General features: G+C 38.3%; 1 protein-coding gene across 1 annotated transcript in view; it reads left to right on the top strand.

Moving 5' to 3' along the window:
* The window catches only part of FBXL13 (F-box and leucine rich repeat protein 13), a 268523-nt gene that overhangs the window by 186374 nt on the left and 56741 nt on the right, over positions 1-25408 (top strand). The window contains exons 16-17 of the mRNA XM_028526008.2: positions 14762-14881; positions 15877-16003. Coding sequence (XP_028381809.2) covers positions 14762-14881; positions 15877-16003 — 247 coding nt within the window. The remainder of the gene's footprint in view (positions 1-14761; positions 14882-15876; positions 16004-25408) is intronic.

Below are 25408 nucleotides of genomic sequence, written 5' to 3'. Positions count from 1 at the left end.
TCTGCCCCCAGAGTTATAGAATCTGACTATTTAGGGATAGAACTCCAACTCATGTGTTTGTTCTAAAGAAACATAGATGCTTTTGATACACAGCCAAATTTAAAACTATTAAATGACTTGGACCATTACTTGAATAACCCTTTTCTTTTGACTTCAGCTGCCTTCTGGATTATAATATAGGTTTATACATCCATACATACATGCATACATACAGGTACTTAACCATATATATATATACATGCACATATATGTGAGTACATGAAGTCTGTCCAGAAAGTATCCAGCCACATACTGTGCAATACAGAGACTTTTTTATTGAAGAGGAGACAAGATACAAGAAACATTGTACATAAAAAAATGATGCCTCAGCCCCTTTCAAAGTAGGCACCTTGGGACCTCACACAGTTCTCCCAATTGCCATCAACTGCCCTGTAGTATCTTCTTGAATCTCATCGACAGTCTGAAACCTCCTTCCTTTTAAAAGTGATTTTAATTTTGGGAAAAGCCAGAAGTCTCAGGGCACCAAATCTGTGCTGTAGGGCAGCTGAGTTACCTGAGTGATCTGATGTTTTGCCAAAAATCTCTGCACAAGACGTGAAGCTGCCAATCACCAGTTGCCCATAACTGCGGACTTCTGAATCATTCAAATAGTTTCCACAGAGGAATGTTTAAGCTTAATGCAAAATTTATACAGATTTGTTGTTCTATTCACTCAGTCATTTTGAATGTGACAGCCACACAGTACACATGCTCACTCACTCAATGACATCAACGGCCCCCACTGACTAGTGCTATGAAGTCATCATTGTTTACACATGCACATTCCAGTCCACTCTCCTTGGCTGCCAGATTATGTCAATGTCTCACAAACTGTTCTTGTTATGTTAACAATGGCTTGACTTTTTTCAGACAGACCTCATTTATGTGTGTGTGTGTATGTTTTAAATTCTATTCACTTATCTGTCTTCTATCTAATCTTGCACAGTATTTTACTTGTCAAATCGTGAAAATCCAAGTATATACTTAGGATTGTTGTGAGGATCACATAGTTAATTAATGCCTGGCACACAATAAGTACTCAATAAGTGTTTATTATTATTATTATTGCTCTATAATATTTTAATATCTAAATAACAGGATGAGACTATCCTTATCAGTAGTCTTTTTAAAAATATTTATTTATTTATTTTTAGACAGATGGGAAGGGAAGGAAAAAGAAAGGGAAAGAAACATTAATGTGTGGTTGCTTCTTTCGTGGCCCCTACTGGGAACCTGGCCCACAACCCAGGCATGTGTCCTGACTGGGAATCGAACCAGTGACCCTTTGGTTTTCAGGCCAATGCTCAAACCACTGAGCCACACATATGGGGCATCAGTAGTCTTAAGTAAGATATTTCTGTCAGTTTATTCTTCTGAATAAAATTTAGAATAATTTCATCAATTTTCAGAAAAAATTCTATTGAGATATTAATGGAAATTGTGTTAAATATATAAATTAATTTTGGAAAATATAGTTTTACAATACATGATTTTGTCTTTATCCAAGAATTAGTTATTAAGGATGTTTTCAAGTTTCCAAGTAGTTTATATCTAATTGTCACTTTATTATTGGTTTTTAAAAAATATTTTATAGAGAGAGGAAAGCAGAAAGAAAGAGAGGGAGGGAACCATTGATGTGTGAGAGAAGCATCAGTTGGCTGCCTCTTACAAGGCCTCAGGTGGGAATCTGGCCCACAACCCAGGCATATGCCATGATGGGGAACTGAACCAGTGAACTTTTAGTTCTCAGGCTGGCACTGTACCCACTGAGCCACACCACCCAGAGCCATTTTGTCATTAATTTTTAGTTTTATGATATCATAATACAAAATTATGGTCTATACAATTTCAGCCTTTGGGGATCGAGACTTTTTTACTTAGGGGTAAGGGTAGTAGGGAAGATGATGGTTGTGTTGTTTAGCAAGTTAATATAAAGTATTCATGGAATTTAAGTTAATTATATACATGAAATTTTTATGTCCCTTTTCTGTTTGTCAAAAGCTGAGTCTATCACGGAATTGTATCTTAATTACATTCCTTTGAATTTCTAATTACTTTTGCTTTACTTTGTATTTATGCTATATTATATATTGCATAAAATTCATAACTAAAATTACTAAAGCAAATGAGGCTCACCTTGGATTTCTCCTCTAACAGAAAATATATTTATAATGGATATTTATGTTATTTTTCTTTATATTTTTATATAATACATATGTGTGCTCATTCTGTTGCAAAGGAGAAATCCAAGTCCAGTCTGGTTTTTATTTGATAGCACACACGCACACACACACACACACGTGTTTTCATTTTGCTACATACTTACACCATTTCACTCTGCACAATTTCAAGGGGGAATGATCCCAAGATTCTATACTCAATCATATTAACTTCATTGGGTGTGGTACCTTTAATCAATATAAAATTATCCTGTTAATTTTATGTAATACTTTTTCTATCATAGTATTTCAATTCAATGTAAAATTGCCACACAGTATTAATTTTATGTACATTTGCCTAATACAACTTTTCAAATTCTTTTGATTTTGTTGTCATTTTGTTTTAAATGTGTTTCTTATAGACTACTTATAATTTAGATTTCATTTGTTCAACCAGTTTGAGAATCTCTGCCTTTTAATAGGGAATATTTTCAACATATTTATAGTTATTATTATATATATTTGGTTTTCTTTTGCATCTATGTGTTCTATTTGTACTTTTTTAAAACATTTTTTCTTTTTATTTGTTTTCCCCTTTCTAATGTGTGGATTATATTTTACTATTTTATTTTACTATTTTCTTTTTCTTTTTTGGGGGGGGGCAGGTTAAAGCCATGACAACCACCTTCTACACTCAATTTTTTTTGAATATTTTTTTAATCGTTGTTCAAATACAGTTTTCTCCTTTTTACTCCCAATCCAGTCCCCCCTCCCACCCTCCCCACTTCCCTCCCATTACCACCCTCCCCTTAGTTTATGACCATGTGTCCTTTAAGTTTGTTCCTGTGAACCCTTCCCACTGTCCCCTTAAATTCCCTCTTCTCTCCCCCTGGTCACCATCAGCCTGTCCTCTATTTCAGTGTCTTTGGTTATATTTTGTTTGTTTCTTTGTTTTGTTATTTAGGTTCCTGTTACAGGTAAGATCATATGGTATTTGTCTTTCACTGCCTGGCTTGTTTCACTTAGCATAATGTTTTCCAGCTCCATCCACACTGTTGCAAAGGGTAGGAGCTCCTTCTTTCTTTCTGCTGCATAGAGTTCCATTGTGTAAATGTACCATAGTTTTTGATCCACTCATTTACTGATGGGCATCTTGGTTGCTTCCAGCATTTAGCTATTGTAAATTGTGCTGCTATGAACATTGGGATGCATAGGTTCTTTTGAATTGGTGTTTTAGTATTCTTAGGATAGAGTCCCAGCAGTGGAATTGATGGGTCAAAGGCAGCTCCATTTTTAGTTTTCTGAGGAAGTTCCATACTGCTTTCCATAGTGGTTGTACCAGTCTGCAGTCCCACCAGCAGTGCACTAGGGTTCCCTTTTCTCCACAACCTCTCCAACACTTGTTGTTTGTTGCTTTGTTTATGATGGCCATTCTGTCTGGTCTGAAGTGGTATCTCATTGTGGTTTTAATTTGCATCTCTCTGATAGTTGGTGATATTGAACATCGTTTCATGTGTCTTTGGATTTTCCGTATGTCCTCCTTGGAGAAGTGTCTGTTCAAGTCCTTTGCCCACTTTTTAATTGGATTCCTTGTCTTCTTAGAGTGCAGTCTTGTAAGTTCTTTATATATTTTGGAGATTAAACCCTTGTCTGAGGTATCATTGGCAAATATGTTTTCCCATACAGTTGGTTCTCTTTTAATTTTGATACTGTTTTCTTTAGCTGTGCAGAAGCTTTTAATTTTGATGAGGTCCCATTTGTTTATTCTTTCCTTTATGTCCCTTGCTCTAGGGGACAAGTCAGTAAAAAAGTTTCTGTGTGAAATATCTGAGACTTTCCTACCTACGTTCTCCTCTAGGACTTTAATGGTGTCATGTTTTATATTTAAGTCTTTTATCCACCTTGAGTTTATTTTTGTATATGGTGTAAGTTGGTGCTCAAGTTTCATTTTTTTGCATGTGGCTGTCCAGTTCTCCCAACACCATTTGTTGAAGAGGCTATTTTTATCCCATTTAATGTTGCTGCCTCCTTTGTCAAATATTAATTGACCATAGAGACTTGGGCTTATTTCTGGGCTCTCTGTTCTGTTCCATTGGTCTATGTGCCTGTTTTTATGCCAGTACCAGGCTGTTTTGATTACAATGGCCTTGTAGTATAATTTAGCATCAGGTATTGTGATCCCTCCTACTTTACTCTTCTTTCTCAAAATTGCAGCAGCTATTCGGGGTCGTTTATAATTCCATATACATTTTTGAAGTGTTTGTTCCATGTCTGTGAAATAAGCCATTGGTACTTTAATAGGTATTGCATTGAATGTGTAAATTGCTTTGGTTAGGTTTATTCCTAGGTATTTTATTTTTCTTTTTGCTATTTCGAATGGGATTTTTTCCTTGATCTCTGCTTCTGCTGTTTCATTGTTGGTGTACAGAAATGCCTTTGATTTCTGGATATTGACTTTGTATCCCGCTGTTTTGCCAAATTCATTTATTAGGTCAAGCAGTTTTTTAGTAGAGTCTATAGGATTTTCTATGTATACTATCATGTCATCTGCAAACAGTGACAGTTTTGTTTCCTCCTTTCCGATTTGAATGCCTTTTATTTCTTTTTCTTGTCTGATCACTGTGGCTAAAACTTCCAGTACTATATTGAATAGAAGTGGTGAAAGTGGACAGCCTTGTCTTGTTCCTGATCTTAGTGGAAAAGATTTTAATTTTTGGCCATTGAGTATGATGTTGGCTGAAGGTCTCTCATATATGGCCTTTATTATGTTGAGGAATGCTCCCTCTATTCCCACTTTGCCAAGTGTTTTTATCATGAATGGGTGCTGTACCTTATCAAATGCTTTTTCTGCATCAATTGATATGATCATGTGGTTTTTGTCTTTGCTTTTGTTTATGTGATGTATTACATTTACTGACTTGCGAATATTGAACCATCCTTGCATCCTGGAATGAATCCCACTTGGTCATGGTGTATGATCTTTTTAATGTATTGTTGGATGCAGTTTGCCAGTATTTTGTTGAGGATTTTAGCCTCAATGTTCATCAGTGATATTGGCCTGTAGTTTTCTTTCTTTGTTGTGTCTTTATTTGGTTTTGGAATTAAGATGATGTTGGCCTCATAAAAAGAGTTTGGGAAACTCCCATCTTTTTGGATTTTTTGGAATAGTCTGTGAAGGATAGGGGTTAGCTCTTCCTTAAATGCTTTGTAGAATTCTCCTGTGAAACCATCTGGTCCAGGGCTTTTGTGTGTTGGGAGTTTTTTGATTACTGCTTCAATTTCTTTTGTTGTTATTGGTCTGTTCAGGCTTTCTGCTTCTTTTTCATTGAGTTTTGGAAGATTATATTTTTCTAGAAAGTTGTCCATTTCACCTAGGTTTTCAAATTTCTTGGCATACAGCTCTTTGTAGTAATTTCTTACAATCCTTTGTATTTCTGTGGTATCTGTTGTAATCTCTCTTCTTTCATTTCTGATTGTGTTTATTTGGGTCTTCTCTCTTTTTCTCTTGATGAGTCTGCTTAAAGGCTTGTCGATTTTGTTTATCTTTTCAAAGAACCAGCTCTTGGATTCATTGATCCTTAGAATTGTGCTTTTAGTCTCTATGTCATTTAATTCTGCTCTGATCTTGGTTATTTCCTTCCTTCTGCTTGCTCTGGGCTGCCTTTGTTGTTGTCCCTCGAGTTCTTGTAGACGTAGGGTTAGGTTGTTTGTTTGGAATGTTTCTAACCTTTTTAGGTGGGCCTGTATCGCTATGAACTTCCCTCTCAGGACTGCCTTGGCTGTGTCCCATAAGTTTTGGGTTGTTGTGAGTTCATTTTCATTTGTTTCCAGAAACCTTTTGATTTCTTCCCTAATATCATTCTTGACCCATTCATTGTTTAATAGCATGCTATTCAGTTGATTTTGAGTGTTTTTGTTTTTTTTCCTTGGGGTTGGTTTCTAGCTTCAGTCCCTTGTGGTCTGAGAAAATGCTTGGTATGATTTCAATTTTCTTGAAATTCTTGAGGCTTGTTTTGTGTCCTATCATGTGGTCTATTTTTGAGACTGTTCCGTGTACATTTGAAAAGAATGTATATTTAGCTTCTTTTGGATGGAGGGCTCTGTATATATCAGTAAAGTCCATTTCCTCAAGGGTATTGTTCAGTGCCACAATATCTTTGTTGATATTTTGTTTAGAAGATCTGTCCATTTTTGATAGTGGGGTGTTAAAATCTCCCACTATAATTGTGTTGCTGTCAATATCTTTCTTGAAGTCCTCTAAGATTTTCTTTATGTATTTCGGCGCTGCTATGTTGGGTGCATATATATTTATAATATTTATGTCTTCTTGATGGATTCTTCCCTTGAGTATTATGAAATGACCTTCTGGGTCTCTCTTTATGGACCTTTTTTGGAAGTCTATTTTGTCTGATATGAGTATTGCTACCCCGGCTTTTTTTTCCTGTCCATCTGCTTGGAAGATTTGTTTCCAGCCCTTCACTTTCAGCCTGTGTAGGTCTTTATTCCTGAGGTGGGTCTCTTGTAGACAGTAGATATGTGGGTCATTTTTTTCTTATCCATTCAGCTATTCTGTGTCTTTTGATTGGAGCATTTAATCCATTTACGTTTAAGGTTATTATTGATAGGTACTTATTCATTGTCTTTTATGTACATGTGTTCCTCTCTCTCTCTCTCTTTTCCCTCCCTTGCTTAAAGCAGAGATTCTGCAAAGAATCTCTAGCAGAGCTGGTTTGGTCGAGGTGTATTCTTTTAGACTTCTTTTGTCTGGGAAGCTTCTTATTTGGCCTTCTATCTTGATCAAGAGCCTTGCTGGATATAGTAGCCTTGGTTGCAGCCCTCTGGTTCTCATTACCTGGAGTATTTCTTGCCATTGTCTTCTGGCTTGAAGTGTTTCCATTGAGAAGTCAGCTGTTAGCCTTATTGGGGCTCCCTTGTATGTTACTTCCTCTTTCTCCCTTGCTGCCTTTAAGATTGTCTCTTTGTCTTGAAATTTTGTCATTTTAATTATGATGTGCCTTGTGGTGGGTCTCTTTGGGTTCCTCTTGATTGGGACTCTCTGTGTTTCCTGGATTTGTGTGACTTTTTCTCTCATCAAATTAGGGAAGTTCTCCCTCATTACTTGTTCAACTAGGTTTTCGATCCCTTGCTTTTCTTCTTCTTCTGGTATCCCTATTATACGGATATTATTATGTTTCATATTGTCTTGCATGTCTCTTAATCCCTCTTCATTCTTTCTGAGCCTCTTTTCCTTTTCTTGCTGTTTCTGGATGCTGTTTTCTACTTTGTCCTCCAGCTCCCTAATCCGATCTTCTGCTTCTTCGATCCTGCTTTTCATTCCTTCTACTGTGTTCTTCAGTTCAGAAATTGTATTCTTCATTTCCTCTTGACCTTTGTTGAGAGTTTCTATTTCCTTTTTCATGTTTATATAGTTTGCAGTGAGATTGATGTAGTTTCCCTTTAATTTCTGAAAGCTCATTGTGAGTTCATTGAACTTCCTGGTAATCATTGTTTTGAACTCACTATCTGATAGTTGAGTTGCCTCTATTTCATTTAGCATTTTTCCTGAGGCTTCCTCATTTCCCTTCAAATTGGAGGTTGTTTCTTTGTTTCCTCATTGTTCGTGGGTTTCTTCTTTTTTCTTCTTATTTGTTAATTTGATCTGTTCTAATTCCCTTTAATTATGGTGTGAACTTCTGTGGTAGAATATTTATGAGATTCAGTGGTGCAATCTCCTTTGTGTATCCTGGTGCTCACAGCTTCCCCCTATTCTCAGTTATCAGCAGCAAAGTGTCTTCGTGGAAGCTGAACCCTTTCATTTTATCTTCAGTTTCCTCCTGGATCCTCAGGTTCCTCTCCAGAGCGAACGATGTTTGCTGAGACTGGGAGAGCTGAAGCAAAAGCCTAGTAGTCCTGCAGTGTGTAGGCCAGGTCCCCTCTGAATTTCTTGATAGTTAGAGCTTCAGCGTCATCACTGCTCTCTGTTTCCTCACAAAACCACTGCGGCTCACAGAGCTTGGCGCGGTAGGGCGCGGGCGGTCCGGACCGCCGCTCCCCCCCTCTTCAAACACCGAATCCTACAAGGAGTATTTGAAATCTTGTTCCTTGGCATATGTCCTCAGTTTGGCTCAAATATACTCATAAAATTTTAAAAAGAAGAGGAAGAGGAAGCAGAAGCAGCAAGCCGGTTTGCCTTGATCCTCTTGTTTTCATTTCAGGAATTTTGTTTGGTTTATAGCAAATTGAAAAACAAAACTAATGAAAGGCCAGCCTTAAATTTCACTGACTGACCACACATCAATTATCAGTAGGGTGAAAAAGTACCTGGAAGACCTAAGGGAGAGTCAGATTTAGACTTTTCTAAACCTGACCTTAACCAACCCTCCTCTGAGATCAGGCAGAACAAAGTCTTAAATTTTATTTTTCAATTATAGTTTACAATATTATTTTAATATTTTGTATTAGTTTCAGGTATACAGTACAGTGGTTAGACAATCATACTTTACAAAGTGTTGCCACTGGTATTTCCAGTACCCACCTGGTGTTATCAAACAAAAGTTGGGTATGGCTGCCCACCATCACACAAAGGCAAATTTTAGAGACAGATGTTGGTGGGGAAGGAAAGAGGTCTTTTTAAAAATGTTGCACAATTTGGAAGTTTGGAGGACTTCCTATCTCCACAAACTCCTCATTTCTTCCCCAAAACACAAACAAAACAAAGGACCAACGCCCAAAACAATATCCAGAACTCCTGTTCCATCTTTCTCTCTCCTTTGGTGGCCAAGGCTGCTGAGTGGGTGGCTGTCTGGCTTTGGGCTTTCTCCTAGAGTCTGTGTGTGTTAGTAGAGCTGCTGTTTGCCCTGCAGCTTCCAGGACCAGCCAGATCACTCACATGCTCTGGCTAGGACATCTGCCAGGTGGATCCAAGAGGAAGATAGCATGTTTCTCCCTCCCCTTAGTTTAAATCTCCCAGGCCAAACTTCTGCATGCTCTTAAAGGATTTGGCAAGTCCAACTAATCCTGTCCTTCTCCCAGGTTAGACTGACAGGACAGCACCTCCTCCTGCTGCCATGTTGACATCTACAGTCAAATGTACTCTGGTCCCACTCCCACCTGGGGAAAAGGGAGTAGGAAGGCTTTTCCATTAGCCAATCACCTCACTAGCTTTTCACATGCTCAGCACAATGATTTCTTCCAGTGCTGCATCTTTGCCTAGGCATGGGGTAATCTGTTCTCACGCACCATGGCTAGCTTGGTTACCAGGCCAATATGATAATGCCCCTGCCTCCAGTGGTTCCTTCCCTTGGCCCCTCTCCTCTACTCCCACTCTATTTCAGAGCACTGGTCAAGTAACCCTAGCACCACTGGTACCAGGCACAGTTATTACAATATTTTTTACTATATCCCCATGACTATGTTGTGACTACCAATTTGTACTTCTTACATGTTTTGCTATTTATTTATTTATTTTATTTCCCTTTATTTTATTTTATTTTATTTTATTTTATTTTAATTGTTGTTATGTTTTGCTATTTAAAAGGCTTTTATGTATCTCCAACTATTGCTTCATTTTTATTTTTGTCTCTTTCTCAAGAATCCTCTGTAAAGATTGAACCCTAAATTCTCTATTTTCCATCTCTTTCATTTATTTTTAATTATTTAATCTTCTGTATTCCAAAGGAGCTTGTAAAATATGCTTTTTATTTACTAATTTAATTTTCAAAAGGTCAGTTTTGGCTTTGATGCCTTAAATTCAGTTTTTGTTACTGAATTTTTAATTTCCTTGTTTTCTGTTCTTATCTCAGGTGGTCATCTTTTCATCTCAAAATGCATCTTAGACAGGCTTTACTTTTATTTCAGCCAGGTCACTCTTCATTAATTCTGACCCCTCCTTCACATAGTTCAATATATTCTAATATGTTTTTTAAATTTTTAAAATTATATTATATTGATTATGCTATTACAGTTGTCCCAATTTTCCCCCACACCCCCCTCCACCCAGCACCCTCCATTTCCTTGGGCAATCCCCTCATTGGTCATGTCCATGGGTCATGTGTTTAAGTTCTTTGGCTACTCCATTTCCTATACTGTACTTTCCATCCCCATGGCTATTCTGTCACTACCTATTCATACTTGTTAATCCCCTCACCTCTTCACCCAATTCCCCCACACCCCCTCCCATCTGATAACCCTCAAAATGCTCTCAGTATCCATAATTCTGTCTCTCTTCTTCTTGTTTGCTTAGTTTGTTTTTAGATTCAATTGTTGATTTCCATTTTTTGCCATTTTATTGTTCATAGTTTTGATCTTTTTCTTAAATAAGTCCCTTTAACATTTCATACAATAATGGCTTCGTGATGATGAACTCCTGTAGTTTTTTCTCTTCTTTTTGTTTGGAAGCTCTTTTTCTACCCTTCTACTCTAAATGACATCTTTGTTGGGTAGAGCAACCTTTGCTGTAGGTTCCTGCTTTTCATGACTTGGAATATGTCTTGCTAATCCCTTCTAGCCTGCAAAATTTCTTTTGAGAAATCAGCTGATGGTCATATGAGAATTCTCCTGTAGGTAACTAACTTCTTTCCTCTTCCTTTTAAGATTCTCTCTTTATCTTTAACTTTTAGCATTTTAATTATGATGTGTCTTGCAGTGGGCCTCTTTGCATCCATCTTGTTTGGGACTCTCTATGCTTCCTGAACTTGCATGTCTATCTCCTTCAACAAATTAGGGAACTTTTCTTTCATTATTTTTTCAAATAGCCTTACAATTTCTTACTTTTTCTCTTACTCTTCTGGCACCCCTATGGGGTAAATGTTGGACCTCTTAAAACTGTCCCAGAGGCTGCTTATACTATCATGTTTTGGATTTCTTTTTCTTGTTGCTCTGAATGGTTGCTTTTTTTGCTTCCTTATGTGCCATATCATTGATTTGAATCTTGCTTCATCCACTCTACTGTTGTTTCCCTGTAAATTGTTCTTTATTTCAATTAGTGTATCCTTTGTTTCTGACTGAATCTTTTTTGTGCTGCTGAAGTTCTCACTAATTTCCTTGAGATTCCTTATAACCAGTGTTTTGAACTCTGCATCTGATAGATTGCTTTTCTCCATTTCATCTAGCTCTTTTTCTGGAGTTTTGATCTGTCCTCTCATTTGGGCCATGTTTCCTTGTATCCTCAGTTTGACAGCCTCCCTGTGTTTGTTTCTATGTGTTAGGTAGAGCTTCTTTGACTCCATGTCTTGGTTATGGACTAATATAGTAGATGATGTCCTGTAGGTCCAGTGGCAGAGCCTCCCCTATCACCCAAGCTGGGTACTCAGGGTATGCCCTTTGTGTGGGCTGAGTAGACCCACCTCTTGTAGTTGAGACTTGGTTGCTGTTGGCAGATCAAAAGAAGGGATTTATGCAGGCCAGTCAGTTGCAAGGATTGGCTGTGACCACTTACTACTAACCTCTGCCCTTTGTGGAGGCTCAGCTGTGCAGGGCAGGGTAGTGGTTCTCCCACATGGTCTGTAGCTATCCACTGGGTGTGCTGGCCCTGGGGTTTCCCAGGTAATGCAGGCCAAGGTCAGCCCCCTCCAGTGTTTTTCCCGGGGCCACCATGCTTGAGCTACAAAGATATCTGAGACTGCAGCTATTTGTGCTGAGTTTGGAGATTCCTAGGTAAAGCCAAGCTGTGACTCTAGGCTAGCTGCTGTTAATGCTGGGACTGTGGCTTACTGAGGCCAGCTGTTGCTTGTTAGAATTCAGGAAGATGTGAAGCCTGAGCCAAGAGCCACCATTCATATGGAAAAGCAGCTTGCATGGGCCTAGAAGTTGGGTGGGGCAGAGTATGTGGGGATCTCCAAGATGGGTCAAACAGTGTTAGCCAGGTTGATGGAGTCTCAGTTATGGCACCAGCTTGCCAGCTCTGTGGGAGGACAGTTTAAAAAAGGGACAATGGCCTTTGCTCATCTTGATGCCAGATGCTTCAGCTTTTCTGTGTATACCAGTGGTACCTTTTTACTTGCTACCTGGTACTGGAGCTCAGAGAGAGTAAGTCTGAGTAGATGAGTCCATGTGTGGGTTCTTTAGGAGGAACTGCTTGGGGATCCAGAATTTTCTTCCACTGGCTGAATCCTCACTGGTTTTTCCAGCCAGAAGTTGTGGGGACTTCATCTTCCTGGGCTGGGGGTCCTAGTGTGATGCTGGGACTCCTTGATCCCAAGATATCCCTCCCGAATTTTTACCCACTATGGGTTGGTGACTGACCAGACCATTCTACATCTGTGCCCCTCCTTCCAGTCTCAATGGATGTGGTTTCTTTAATTCTGTAGTTGTCAAACTTCCATTCAACTCAATTTCTGATGGTTCTGTATGATGGTTGTTCTATATTTTAGTCATAATTTAGATGTGGTTGTGTGAAGTGGCAACCACACAACCAGACATACATGTCTGTCTATGCCACCAACTTGACTGGAAGTTCAAGGTCGTAACTTTAATGATCTTCAGCATTTCTTTCTTTTTTTAACCTGTAATCACATGATTGCCATAATCCTTTGTCTCCTCGGCCCAATCCCATTGTATAGATGACAGATTGAGATTTAGAAAGGGGAACAGCTGGCTTTTCCGTGAAGTGGCAGAGGGTTGTGTCTCAATATGTTCTAATATTTTTACATTTTCTTTTTAAAATCATTTTCAGAGGTATACTTTCTCAACTCTTACAAATCCCACTCTGTATTTTATTTTCTTGTTAGTGAAAATATCTCTCTATGAATACCCCAGCTCTTGTGTTTGCCAATACATAAGTTGATCAGTTGCATGTGGGCTCTCATCCTTCCTGTGTCCTTCCCGTTCCTTCACCCACAGGCCTTTTACTGCTTTCCTAGGGGTTGGTGCTGTCCCTTTCTCATACTACAGATAAAAGTGAGTAGATAGGCACAGCAGGCATCTACTTACTATGACCCATTCAACTGAATCAGGATCATCTTCTGCTTGTACATACTGGTCAGTTTTCTGAAAATCTGATTAAATGAATGAAAGATGTCAGCAATCAGTACATATTGTTCCTGAGGCTCTTCTCATTTATACACCTACCTGTAGAATTGTTGTGTGAGAAAGCCACCTCGCTTGGAATGCAATCTACCATCTCCAATTCTGCTTTATTTCCTGAAATGCTTTTTTTAGAAGGAATTGGTGGTCTCCAAATTGAATTAAAAATAAAGATCCCAGTAAAAAACAAGGAACTGGTAGGCCAAAGAGACCTTCAACCATTAATAAACCAGGATATATCATTTAGGAATGGCACCAAACACAGGTGTCTCTGATCAGGGAGAGAGTGTGGAACACTGAGATCAAGGTCTTCTTCCAGGTTTTCTCTACTTTAGAAGGAAAGGATCTGTAGGTCACTTACTGGGCTTCAGTCAAACTAAATTGACCTTGTATTTAGTGGAAATTCCTTTAAGATTCTGGTAGCAGTGTGTCTATTAGTCTCCTAAGTTTGTCTTTTTCTTTTGCAGGAGATTCCATCATGGACTGCTTAACTTGATCACATTTTAACTCAAGAGAAAAAAAATCTTAAGAACCATTTATTTTTATAGAGGGGAAGGAAGGGAGGAAGAGAGGCAGAGAAATGTCAATGTGTGGTTGCCTCTCGAGTGTCCCCTATTGGGCACTGGCCCTCAGCCTAGGCATGTGTCCTGACTGAAAACCAAATAGGTGACCCTTTGGTTTGCAGGCTGGCACTTGATCCACTGAGCCACAGTACCCAGGCATCTGTCTTCTAAATAATTATGATAATTATGCCACTTAAGTGAACAAATGAACAAGAATAGCATTTTAATTAAAAATTTTCCCATTACTACCGATTATATTGTGTTGAACAAAAAGTCCATTTATTTTTTCCATAAAATAAAAGGCAAATCTACTTTATTGATTTGGATATTTTGAGTATGTTGGCTATCTTTCTCATGGTATGACATTGATTGTCCTCAATCAATGTCTCAATTTGATTGCTATCAACTTCAACTGGTCTACTAGACTGTGCAGTATCATACAGCAAAAAATGTCAAACACAAAACTTTGCAAACAACTTTTGACATGTGCAGTTAGTCACAGTACCTTCCCATACACTGTACAAATATTTTTTTGTATTTCAGTTTTGGTTTTACCTTTCTTGAAATAATAAGGCATAATATGCCAAAATATTACTTATTTCCTTCCATCTTTAATATTAAAATGGCTACACAAAAATTCACCAATTTTGATTTTATTTTTTAAATACACACTAATATGACAGCTGTCACAAAACAATCCCATGAAATTGTTTCAAATGAAGTTAAAGACAACTAAGCACTATGAGAGTGAGCCATCTTACGGAAAAACCAAATAAACTCTTTGGCCAACCCAATACTTTCTTTTATTAAACTAAAACCATATGATCAAATTTGAATTTAAAATGTTGATGAAATACCACTATAAAGATTTTATCTTGCTGTTTTGGAATCTATGGATGTAGTAACAACTATTTAAATATTATTCTATATATTTACATATCAAATCATGTGTAAAGCTTTTTTCACTCTTTCCTACAGAATTGGTGACAAGGGACTAAAGTACTTTTTTGATGGTCCTGTGAGAACAAGGATAAGAGAGCTAAATTTAAGTAACTGTACCCAGTTGGGTGATGCCGCTATTGAGAAACTACCAGAGTGGTATGAAAAAACTATAATATTTTACATCATGTCATTAGTAGTTGTATACTTGCTGATAGGAGAGATCAGAGATAGAACTTCAAAGCCATTTGGTAAACATCAGGAATCCCAGAAGCTGGCCCAATACTCAGTGAAATTAAAAAAGACATTGGAATCAGAGATTAAGCTAATCTTTTGATTGTGTATGAGATGTTTCTTATTAACTTCACCTTAGAGAAAGTTTTTTTAAAGATTTTACTTAGTTATTTTTAGAGAAGGAGGTACGGGGGGACGGAGAGAGAGAGAGAGAGAGAGAGAGAGAAACATTGATGTGAGAGAGAACCATCACTCAGTTGCCTCTAGGAGGCACCCTGATGGAGGGTTGAACCCACAGCCCAGGCATGTGCCCTAACTGGGGATTGAAACAGTGACCTTTCACTTTGTGGGACAATGTCCAACCAGCTGAGCCACACTGGTCAGGGCAGAGAAAATTTTTAATGGAGTCATTCATGAAATTATGAATATCTAGGCATGAGTGACTTCCCTATATTTTTCAAGGATATTATCTCTATGTAAACTTTTACTCAGCATTTCCTAAGTGGTGTTCTAGCTGGTGGGATTGTTCTTGATTCTTCATACTTGTAAAATACCTTGTATAGACCAAAGGTCAAGCCCAATTCCTGTAGCAAACTCATAAGGGATAAGTGAGAAACTTAACCTTGTATTTTTTGTGGTCACTCATTGTGTTATTTACATGACATGTATGCTATATATGTTTTCTTATTAGAATTGCAATGTAAAATGAAATCACAGAAAGAATGTCATATAGTAATCCACCTCCCTTCCATCCAACTTTGTAATATCAAATTATTTTCCACTTTTAAGCTTACTTTTATGTTGAGAAAAGGAAAATTCTTGCTTCAATACTATTTGCTTTCCCAGATAGTTTTTATGTAAAGAAAGTTACTGACAGTGTAATTAAAACTAAATTAATTTTTTATGCTGCTTTCTTTCAGCTGCCCTAACTTAAACTACTTAAATTTACGAAATTGTGAATATGTGACTGACACAGGAATTGAGTCTATCATAAACATTTTCTCCTTGGTATCAGTAGATCTCTCTGGAACAAGAATTTCTAATAAGGTAAAAAAAAAAGTTCAAAAACAGTTATAACCATTTTGTAAGCAATAGAGAGAAAAACAATTATTGTAATTTCTTAACCTATTAGATTACAAAAGGCAAATTTAGGAATATTATTTCTGGAATAGTGAGTGATAGATGAGGTTATTTGTAAGTAAATCATGATCTTGTTTCTCTGTTTAAAAAAATGGCAAAGTACAATATTGCAAGGAGAGTGTTACATGACAGATCTGAAATTTGTTTCATAATAGTAGTTGGTCTGTGTGGAAATAATATATTTTACACATTACATATGTTTTTTGTCAATTGCACATTTTACAACATAAGACCACCTGAGTGCATTGAGATCTAAGTGTAGTTCAAAACTGAAGTCTAGAAGTGGCCCCATCAAATCTACAAAAACATACATTGTAAGGAACTCATTTCCTGCAAGCTCCTGCTGCAATTCATTAGAGTTGAAACTCAGATCACATCCATCCTATTACCCCATTCACTGATCAAATGGAAGATGAACCCAGAGATGAACCCATGTTCTGAAAGTCTTTAGTGGGCTGTAGTTAGAGAAGTAATTTACTGGCTTCTTTTGCAAATCAGTGCATTAGGAGGGACACAGGAAAACACCAGAAGGAAGGCTCTCCCTCCAGCTGCTTGCTAAATCCCTACCAATCCCTTAAACTCACCAAATGTCATCTGTCTGTGAGGCCTTCTCTGAGAGGCCCTACCTTGCAGACAAGCAACTACTCCTCGTGTATCTCCAGCCCCAGGGTTTCTTTTAACATGACCTCTTTCTCTTGGAGTCTCACTGCATTGCTGATGTCTGTGTGATGTGTTCATCTTTCCCCACCATTCAGTGGGCTCTTTTAGATGTAGGACTCTATCCACTAGTTTAGACTTTTTCCTTTCTTTATCTAAGAGTGAATTTAGATTCAGCTTCAACTCTGCTGGTGGTAAGAGAGTGAGGGTGAGGGGTATTTATATGCAGCAGATTCATCATGGTGGAGTCGAGTCTTAACTTCTCAATGTTGTCTTCTGTCTAAGCTGGAATCCACTAAGTCTCTGAGGGCCCTTTTTGTCTTTGATTTTGTATCTAGGTAGATCCTTATGTGTCTTCCTTGTCCCAGCACCAAGGCCCCTTTAATTCTTCAGTCTCCCTGCTTACATGTGTTTTGTTCTGTGTGCCTCTGGGTCATGCTGGAGCATGGGGATTCTATGAGACTGACTTAGGTCCATAGTCTAGACATCTCATGAAGACATTTTCCTGCTCCCAAGGTGTATTTTCCCTCAGGCCCATGCCTCACCCCTCTCTCACTCTGCTACAGAGTGGCTGACTCAAGTGGATTCCAGCTGGGTTTGGTGCTCATGAGGCATTTGTGAGCAATTGAAGGGTCAGAAGAAGGAAGACACCAGGATTTTCTTTCACTTTTCTTTCCATCATCATTAGCAGCTATATTTCCTTTATGATCGACTATCTGGTCAGGCGTATTGTGGTACCAGCTTCCCTTGGTAACATTAGCCCTAGGCTCCAATAACACCATCTTTCCCCATTGTCCTTCCAGCACAGGGTTAATAGTGGCTTCCTGCTGCTGCTATTTGTGTCATTATCCCCTTGGCTTCTCAGTTTCTCTACCATTTATGTAGCCAACTCAATGTCACAATTTAATTTCCTTGGTTTTAAATAGAGTTGCTTCTGTTTTCCTCATTAGATCTTGGCTGATAAATGATGAGCACAAGAACTCTGATGCCTTGTTGCTTTTCACAACCCTACTGGGGAAAGGTGGGATTGGTTCCCATTTACTTAGATCCCCAAACCTATCAGGAGGTTTAACTTTCTCTCCAGGTGGATAGAATCCAGGGGGGGTCCAGAACGGGGCTCTGGGTGGGGATCCTCTAGCATCTCATTCTTTTGTTTCCCTCTGACTCTCCTCCTCCTCCTTTTCCCCTCCCTTTCTCTCTTCCTCCCTTCTCTTCTCCTTCCCCCTCAGCACCTCTCCCCTCCTCTCTTCTTTGCTCCTCTTCTTTTCTCTTGGCACAGATTCTATATCTAATTTGGGGGTGGAAAAAATGTTCCAGCTGATTATATGGTTTTTAAAAATGTTATGCCCCAAGTCATTCAGGGTTTAGGCTTTGAAGCTTAAAGGCCTTAAAAGTTTAAAGAGAAAGAATTATTCTCTCCTGTGTTCTTCTATAAAAACTATTCTCTGACACATACAAATAGAATGCCCAGCTGTTGTCTAAAGGGTCACAGGGTAATGAGAAAAGGAGGGTCAAAGTACATTATAAGATATATTAAAATAAAATTCTGCCACAAGCCTCTATTGTTTGGTAGACATTTATTTGAGGGTTAAATGCTCTTAGTTTTTAGCTTTTGGAGAAAAGTCAGTTTTTATTTCCAAAGACCATATATTAAAATTTTATCTACTGAGGACAAGTTCAAACTTAAAAAAATAGATTCAAATCCCACTCACTGTTTTCATTTTCTTGTAAAGAATAGTCACAATCTGAAAGAGCAGTAAGTGCACATCTTTGGGGAAGAGTGCTAGTTTGTTTTATGCTAAAAGATGGAAAAATAAGTGTTTTGAAGAGCGTTGTTTTCTGCTTCCAAATCAGTAAAACTCTGGTCTAAAAGGCAATGATTGACAATATAGTACCACAACAGCTGTGGAAGCTAACCTCTTCCAGTCAAATTAAAACAAATCAGCCCAGATGCCACCTTGGGCAGCTGAACACCAAGCCTGGATTGTGGTCTGATGAAATGCCAATCTAACTGCAGACTTGGCATTTGAGAGTTAAACTCTGAAATGTTACAGGTATTTAACAGAGATTGAATGTAACAATCTTTTCCAATTGTTCCTTCTGGGAAAAAAAGTTTTGTTTTTTAATAATTATATTCACTCTCAATTCTTTTCAATAATGAGTTTTCAGTTAGAATCACACTCCTCATTTAGCTAACAAATATTTATTTTGTGCTCAGTGCTGGGGATGCTAGAATGAACAAAACATGGCTCCTCTTCTTAGCATTTACACTCTGGTAGAAGACAGGCCTGGGGCATATGACTACAAGGAGTGATGGATGTGGGAGACAACTTGGCTCAGAGAGTCAGGAAAGACCTGACATTTTCCAAGAGAAGGAGAATGGGTATAGGATGAACCAGAAAAAAAAGGGGGGGCCTGAACCAAGAGACAGAGATTTAAAAGGATGGTGGTATCCAGGAAGTCTGCAGCTTCAGGTATGGCTTGATTGTGAAGAGCGTGGTGAGAGACGATGTTTGAGAAGTAGACAGAGGTCATCTCATGAAGGGCCAAGAAGCTTGTTCTCTGCCCTTTTAGCAATGAAAGGACATTCAGTATTGTCAGTTATACATGGTCAGATAGACATATTTAAAAGATTACTCTGTTTGCTGGAGGGACATGGGAATAGTAAATGAAATAGTCAGCAATTATGAAGCAGAAATCCAGGTGAAAAGTTCTGAGAGTTGGCATTAGGGCTAAAACCAGGGAGATGGCTTGAGCAAAGTCAGCAGATCTGAGAGACATTTGGAAGGAAGAATCAACAGGAGGTAGAAATAGAATGAATGCTGGAGTAAAGACAAGAGGGACGGAATCAAGGATGATGACAGATATTTGGCTTAAGCATCTGTGTATATGGTGATGTCCCTTACTAACCTGTGTGCCTTCCACAGTGGGAGGAGCAGGTTTGCTGCAGGTTGGTCATGTTTAGTTTGAGTTAGTCTACAACACAGTTTTATAGAGAGGTAGAGGGCTCAGGAAATAAGCAGGAAAATCATTGCAATTTGCTCCTCAGAAGGACAACAGCTTTTTAGGTTTCCAGAGGTCATAGGGGTATTACATTCTGAAAATCATGTAATGCATAAAGTTAATTAGCGAAGACAAAAATACAGATATTTAGAAATCTGGAAAGATTTTATTTTATTTACTTATTCATCTATCCTCATCTGAGGACATTGCTTTTTCAATGCTTTGAGAGAGAGAGAGAGTGAGAGAGAGAGAGAGAGAGAGAGAGAGAGAGAGAGATGTGAGAGAGAAACATCAATTAGTTGCTCCACAGATGTGCCCCAAATGGGGATCAAACCCATAACCTAGGTATGTGCCCTGATCCCAGACAGAACCTGTATCCTTTTGGTTTATGGGACAATGCTCCAACCTACTGAGTCACACTGGCCAGGGCAGAAATCTAGAAAGGTTTTAACTGACAAAGCTAATTTAAATGGGGAAAGCAAAGAGAACACAGTTATTTCAAACAGTATACACTTCTTATAATAATTTTATTGTCCTCAGTCATTCCTTTGTAGAAAATAGTGACTAATGTAGTGTATCACCCATAAACAAAAGTTAGTAGTTATTCAATAAGCACATTTTAGGGAGAGAGGAAATACGTCAGTTTTCCTCTTCCAATATAAAGAGGACAGGGTGTATAAGTGAGGGAAATAAATTACTAATGTGATAGTATCTTAAAGTATCTTTAAAAGTCTACTCTTCTATAGCTTTTCTTAATGTCTAGTTAAATGGGATATCAGTTATTCTCCTCCTACTCCAGAGGATTGTTTGAATATGAGGTTATATCTCCACTTATAATGGAAAATGTTTTCCACAAGTCAGAAGAATTATCATTTACTAAAGACCACAGGATCCACAATTAGGGCAGTTCAATCTGTTGCTTGAGTTGCCTTAGTCACTGCCATATTTGTTGTTTAAAGGAAAAATGAGTCAGAGCACTGTTTCAGACAGTGAGCTTAGACAGTGGTTTAAGAAGATTTTCATTTGCCTGATTTTCAAATTTTTTCACTATGAGTATTAGATCTTGAGTGCCTATTATGTAGGCAAACTCCTGGAGTCCTTTCACCAGAATGTGAGCTCCATGGAGGCTGAGACTTTGTTTTATTTACTGCTGTGTTCCCAGAACCCTAGGGAATAATAGACAAGTATTCATTGAATGAAGGAACAAATGCTGAGCTATAAGGTTATCAAATGTGAATAAGACCTGTTCCCTACAGCCCAATTTAGAAGGGTAAGTAAGGGTAATTTAAATATGTTGTGGCAGATATAATGATAGGGGAAGCAGAGGAAAGGATCTTAACTCAGCCAGAGAAAGACAAAAACATGACAATGCATGCTTGTTCAAGGAACTTTATGTACTACTAGTATGTATGGGTTGGTCAAAAAGTTCATTTGTTTTTTTCCTTATGATGGCTCTAGTAGTGCTTAATTGTCTCTAACTGCATTTGAAACAATCTGTTATATTGTTTTGTGACAGCTGTCATATCAGCATGCATTTTTAAAAAACATCAAAATTGGTAAATTTTCATGTAGCCATTTTAATACTGAAGATGGAAGAAAATAAGCAGTATTTTCAGCACATTATGCTTTATTATGTCAAGGAAGATAAAAATGCAACTGAAATGCAAAAAAAGATTTGTGCAGTGTATAGATAAAGTGCTGTGACTGTTCGAAACTGTCAAAAGTGGTTTGTGAAGTTTTGTGCTGGATCTTTTTTTTGCTAGACAATGCTCCATGGTCGGGTAGACTGGTTGAAGCTGATAGTGATCAAATCAAGACATTAATTGAGAACAATCAATGTTATACCACACAGGAAATAGCTGACATACTCAAAATATCTAAATCAATATAGTTATTGAAAAATGTGTCTTTTATTTTATGGGAAAGACCATGTGGACTTTTTGGCCAACCCTATACCATGAAAAGGAGATGGGACTGAGGGAATTTTATGCTATCTGAGAAGCTTGGACTTGAACCAATGAATGTGAAGCAGGACCTGGTAGGTTAGTCACAGTTATACCCAGTTTCTTATTTAATATAGATTATTTGGGTTCTTCTCTAAGGTATAGATTCGAGGGAAGACAGACTAGAAGCAGGGAGAGCAGTGGTGGGTATTTTAGTAGTTTAAAAAAGAGATGATGAATTCTTAAACTAGGTCAGAGGCCAGAACTAGCATAGAAAGAAGATATTCAAGAATACCTAGGAGGTAAAACTGAAATAATTTGGTGATTGATTTGTTGCAGAAGATAAGGACCTAGAGGAGGGGTGGGGGTGTTGAAGTATGATTCCAAAAATAAGACTTTGGGTGGATGAAAGACCTATCTCAGAAAAGGTAATGTAAGAAAAATAACAGATTTTGCAGGAAAGGTGACTTCAATTCTATCAGACTGACTTAGAATGTGTTGCATATTCAGGTCAAAGGTTTGGGAGAGAGATCCTTAAGGAATTTAGATGTGGGAGGCGTTCTCATGGAGGTGTGAAGGTGGCCAAGATCCTCAGAGAGAGTGTGGGGAGTGAAGAGCAATGTGCACCTAGGAAGAACAAACAGAATATCAATATTTAAGGAGTGGGAAGAAGATAATTAATCTGTAAAGGACACTAAAGAAAGAAGGTGAAAAGGTTGTAAGAGAACCAGGTGAGTGTAGTCATGTGTGGAGTTTTGAGGGAATAACCAACAGTATCTAACAGAACGGATAAATTAAAACAGGGAAAGACCAACATTTGAAAGAACATTTACCATTAATTAAACAGAACCCTGCTTTACCCTTCTGATGACATCTCTTGCCCTTCTTCCCTTCAGTCCCTTTCCTCCAGCTCCACTGCCACATTTTAGATACTCAAACAAGCCAAATTCTTTCCTACTTGAGGACCTTTGCACACATGTACCTTTTGCCTGAGATGCTTGTCCTTCTATTCTTCGGGTGCCTGGGTAGGCAGATGCTTAGTGAGTAACCACTGATGATCATGCCAGTAGCTAAAGCATCTTGACATAAGCTAATGGTGCCTTTAAACATATTTTTGACATAATTTTAATCTATAATAAACATTTGTCATGCTGTTATAATTATCAGAAAATAACACTTTTCAATCTATATCATTTCAAGGCAATATCAAAAGGTTTTATTTCATTGATGCATTTTTTCTTTAAGTAAACATAAATCACATGATGACAAAAATGTCTCTATGTATGTTCCCCCAAAATAAACATTCTTTAGTTCCCAGTGTGCTGTAATCTTATCTCTGTGGCATTATAGCATAGTTCCCTAGAAAGATATTATGTAGGGGCAAGAGCATAAAATGGAGTAAAAATAGTCTCTTCAACAAATGGTGTTTGGAGATTTGGACAGTTATGTGCAAAAAAATGAAACTCAACCACCAACTTACACCATACACAAAAATAAACTCAAGATGGAGAAAATGCTTAAATATAAGTTGCAATACTTTTATAAATAAAAGTCCTAGAGGAGAACATAGGCAGGAAAATCTCAGATACTCCATGCAGCAATATTTTCACCAACACATGCCCTAGAGCAAGGGACATAAAGGAAAGAATAAACAAATGGGACTTGTTTCAATTAAAAAGATTCTGCAAGGCTAAGGAAAACATCAGCAAAATGAAAAGGAACCCAAATATATGGGAAAATATGTTTGCCAATGATATCTTGGACAAGGGTTTGATCTCCAAAATATATAAAGAACTCACACAACTCTACCCCAAGAAGACAAACAATCCAATTAAAAAATGGGCAAAGGACCTGAATAGACACTTCTCCAAGGAGGACATAGAGAAGGCCCCGAGACATATGAAAGGCAATTCTCAGTATCAGTAGCCATGAGAGAGATGCAAATTAAAACCAAAATGAGATACCACTTCACACTGGTCAGAATGGCCATCATAAACAAATCAACAAACAACAAGTGCAGGTTATGGAGAAAAGGGAACCTTAGTGCATTGTTGGGTGGGAAGGCAGACTGGTGCAGCCACTGTGGAAAACAGTGTAGAATTTCTTCAAAAAACTAAAAATGGAAGTGCCTTTTGACATGACAATTCCACTCCTGGGATTATACCCTAAGAATCCTGAAACACCAATTCAAAAGAACCTGTGCACTCCCATGTTCATAGCAGTGCAATTTATAATAGCCAAGTGTTGGTAGCAGCCTAAGTGCCCATTAGTAAATGAGTGGATCAAAAAACTGTGGTACATTTACACAATGGAATACTATCCAGCAGAAAGAAAGGAGGAAACTCCTACCCTTCACAACAGCGTGGTGGATTTGGAGAGCATTATGCTAAGTGAAACAAGCCAGGTGGTGAAAGACAAATACCATATGATCTCACCTATAAATGGAACCTAATCAACAAAACAAACAAGTGAGCAAAATATAACCAAAGACATGAAAATAAAGAACAAACTGACAGTAACTAGAGGGGAGGGGGTTAAGGGGGAAAAGAAGGGGAAGGGTCAAGGAACATGTATAAGGAACCATGGACAAAGGCAACAGGGGTGGAAAAGATTGAAGATGTGGGATGGAGGTGGGTAGGGCAGGGGAGGGTAATGGTAGAAAATGAGGACAACTATAATTGAACAACAGTTAAAAAAAAGAAAGGTGTTATCTAGTTAGATAGCCTCACAATAATAATGACTCTTGAATTATTAATAGTACACAAATCATTTTCAAACTGAACTGCAAAAAAAACCCCTTAATTGAAGATTGGCATGTGGTATCCATATTAATTTTAATTGTATATGTTATAGGGTCATGTAGTTCAAGATATTTCTAGCAAAAAAAATCTCTCTATGACTAAATAATATACTATTAGAGAGACTTCCAATCAATATGGTGGCATTAGGTAAACACAGCTCACCTCCTCGCACAATCATGTAAAAATTACAATTAAATTCTAGAATAATCATTATTCAGAACTGGCAGAAATTGAGTTGAATAGAAGACTGACACAACAGAATTAAAGAAACCACATCCATCCAGATTGGTAGCAGGGGCAGAGATGCAGAATGGGCTGGTTCCACATCCACAAGTGGTGCATAAAACTTTGGAGGGATATCTTAGGAATGAGGAGTCCCAGCCCCACACCAGGCCCCCAAGCCCAGGGTTCCAGTGCCAGGAAGATAAGTCCCCATAACTTCTAGCTGCAAAAACCAGCAGGGATTAAGTCCATAGAAAAAACATTTAGAATCCCAAGCAGTTCCTCTACAGAATCCACACACGTACTTACTCAAATTCATTCCCTCTAAGCTCTAGCACCAGGTAGCAGCTTGAGAGGTACCAGTGGCATACAGGGATGAAATGAAGTAGCTGGAATCAAGGTGAGAACTAGGGGACAGCTTTCTCCCAGACAGAGAGGCAGGCAGAGCCACAGAGCCAGCAGGGTGTCACATCTGACACTCCATCAACATGGCTAATACTCTTTGCTCTGCCCTGGGGATCCCCTGAGACTCACTCTCACCCAATTTACAGCTGTTAAAGTAGCTTTTCCATATGAATGGCTGGCCTTGGCTCATGCTTCACAACCTCCTAAATCCTCTCAAACAAGCAACACCTGCTCTCAGTGAGCCCCAGGCCCAGCACTAGCAGCAGTCAGCCTATATTCAT

This window comes from Phyllostomus discolor, chromosome 10 (genome assembly GCF_004126475.2).
Source record: "Phyllostomus discolor isolate MPI-MPIP mPhyDis1 chromosome 10, mPhyDis1.pri.v3, whole genome shotgun sequence".
Taxonomy (NCBI): domain Eukaryota; kingdom Metazoa; phylum Chordata; class Mammalia; order Chiroptera; family Phyllostomidae; genus Phyllostomus; species Phyllostomus discolor.
Note: the sequence above shows the minus strand (reverse complement) of the source record. Positions and strands in the feature narration are given on the sequence as shown.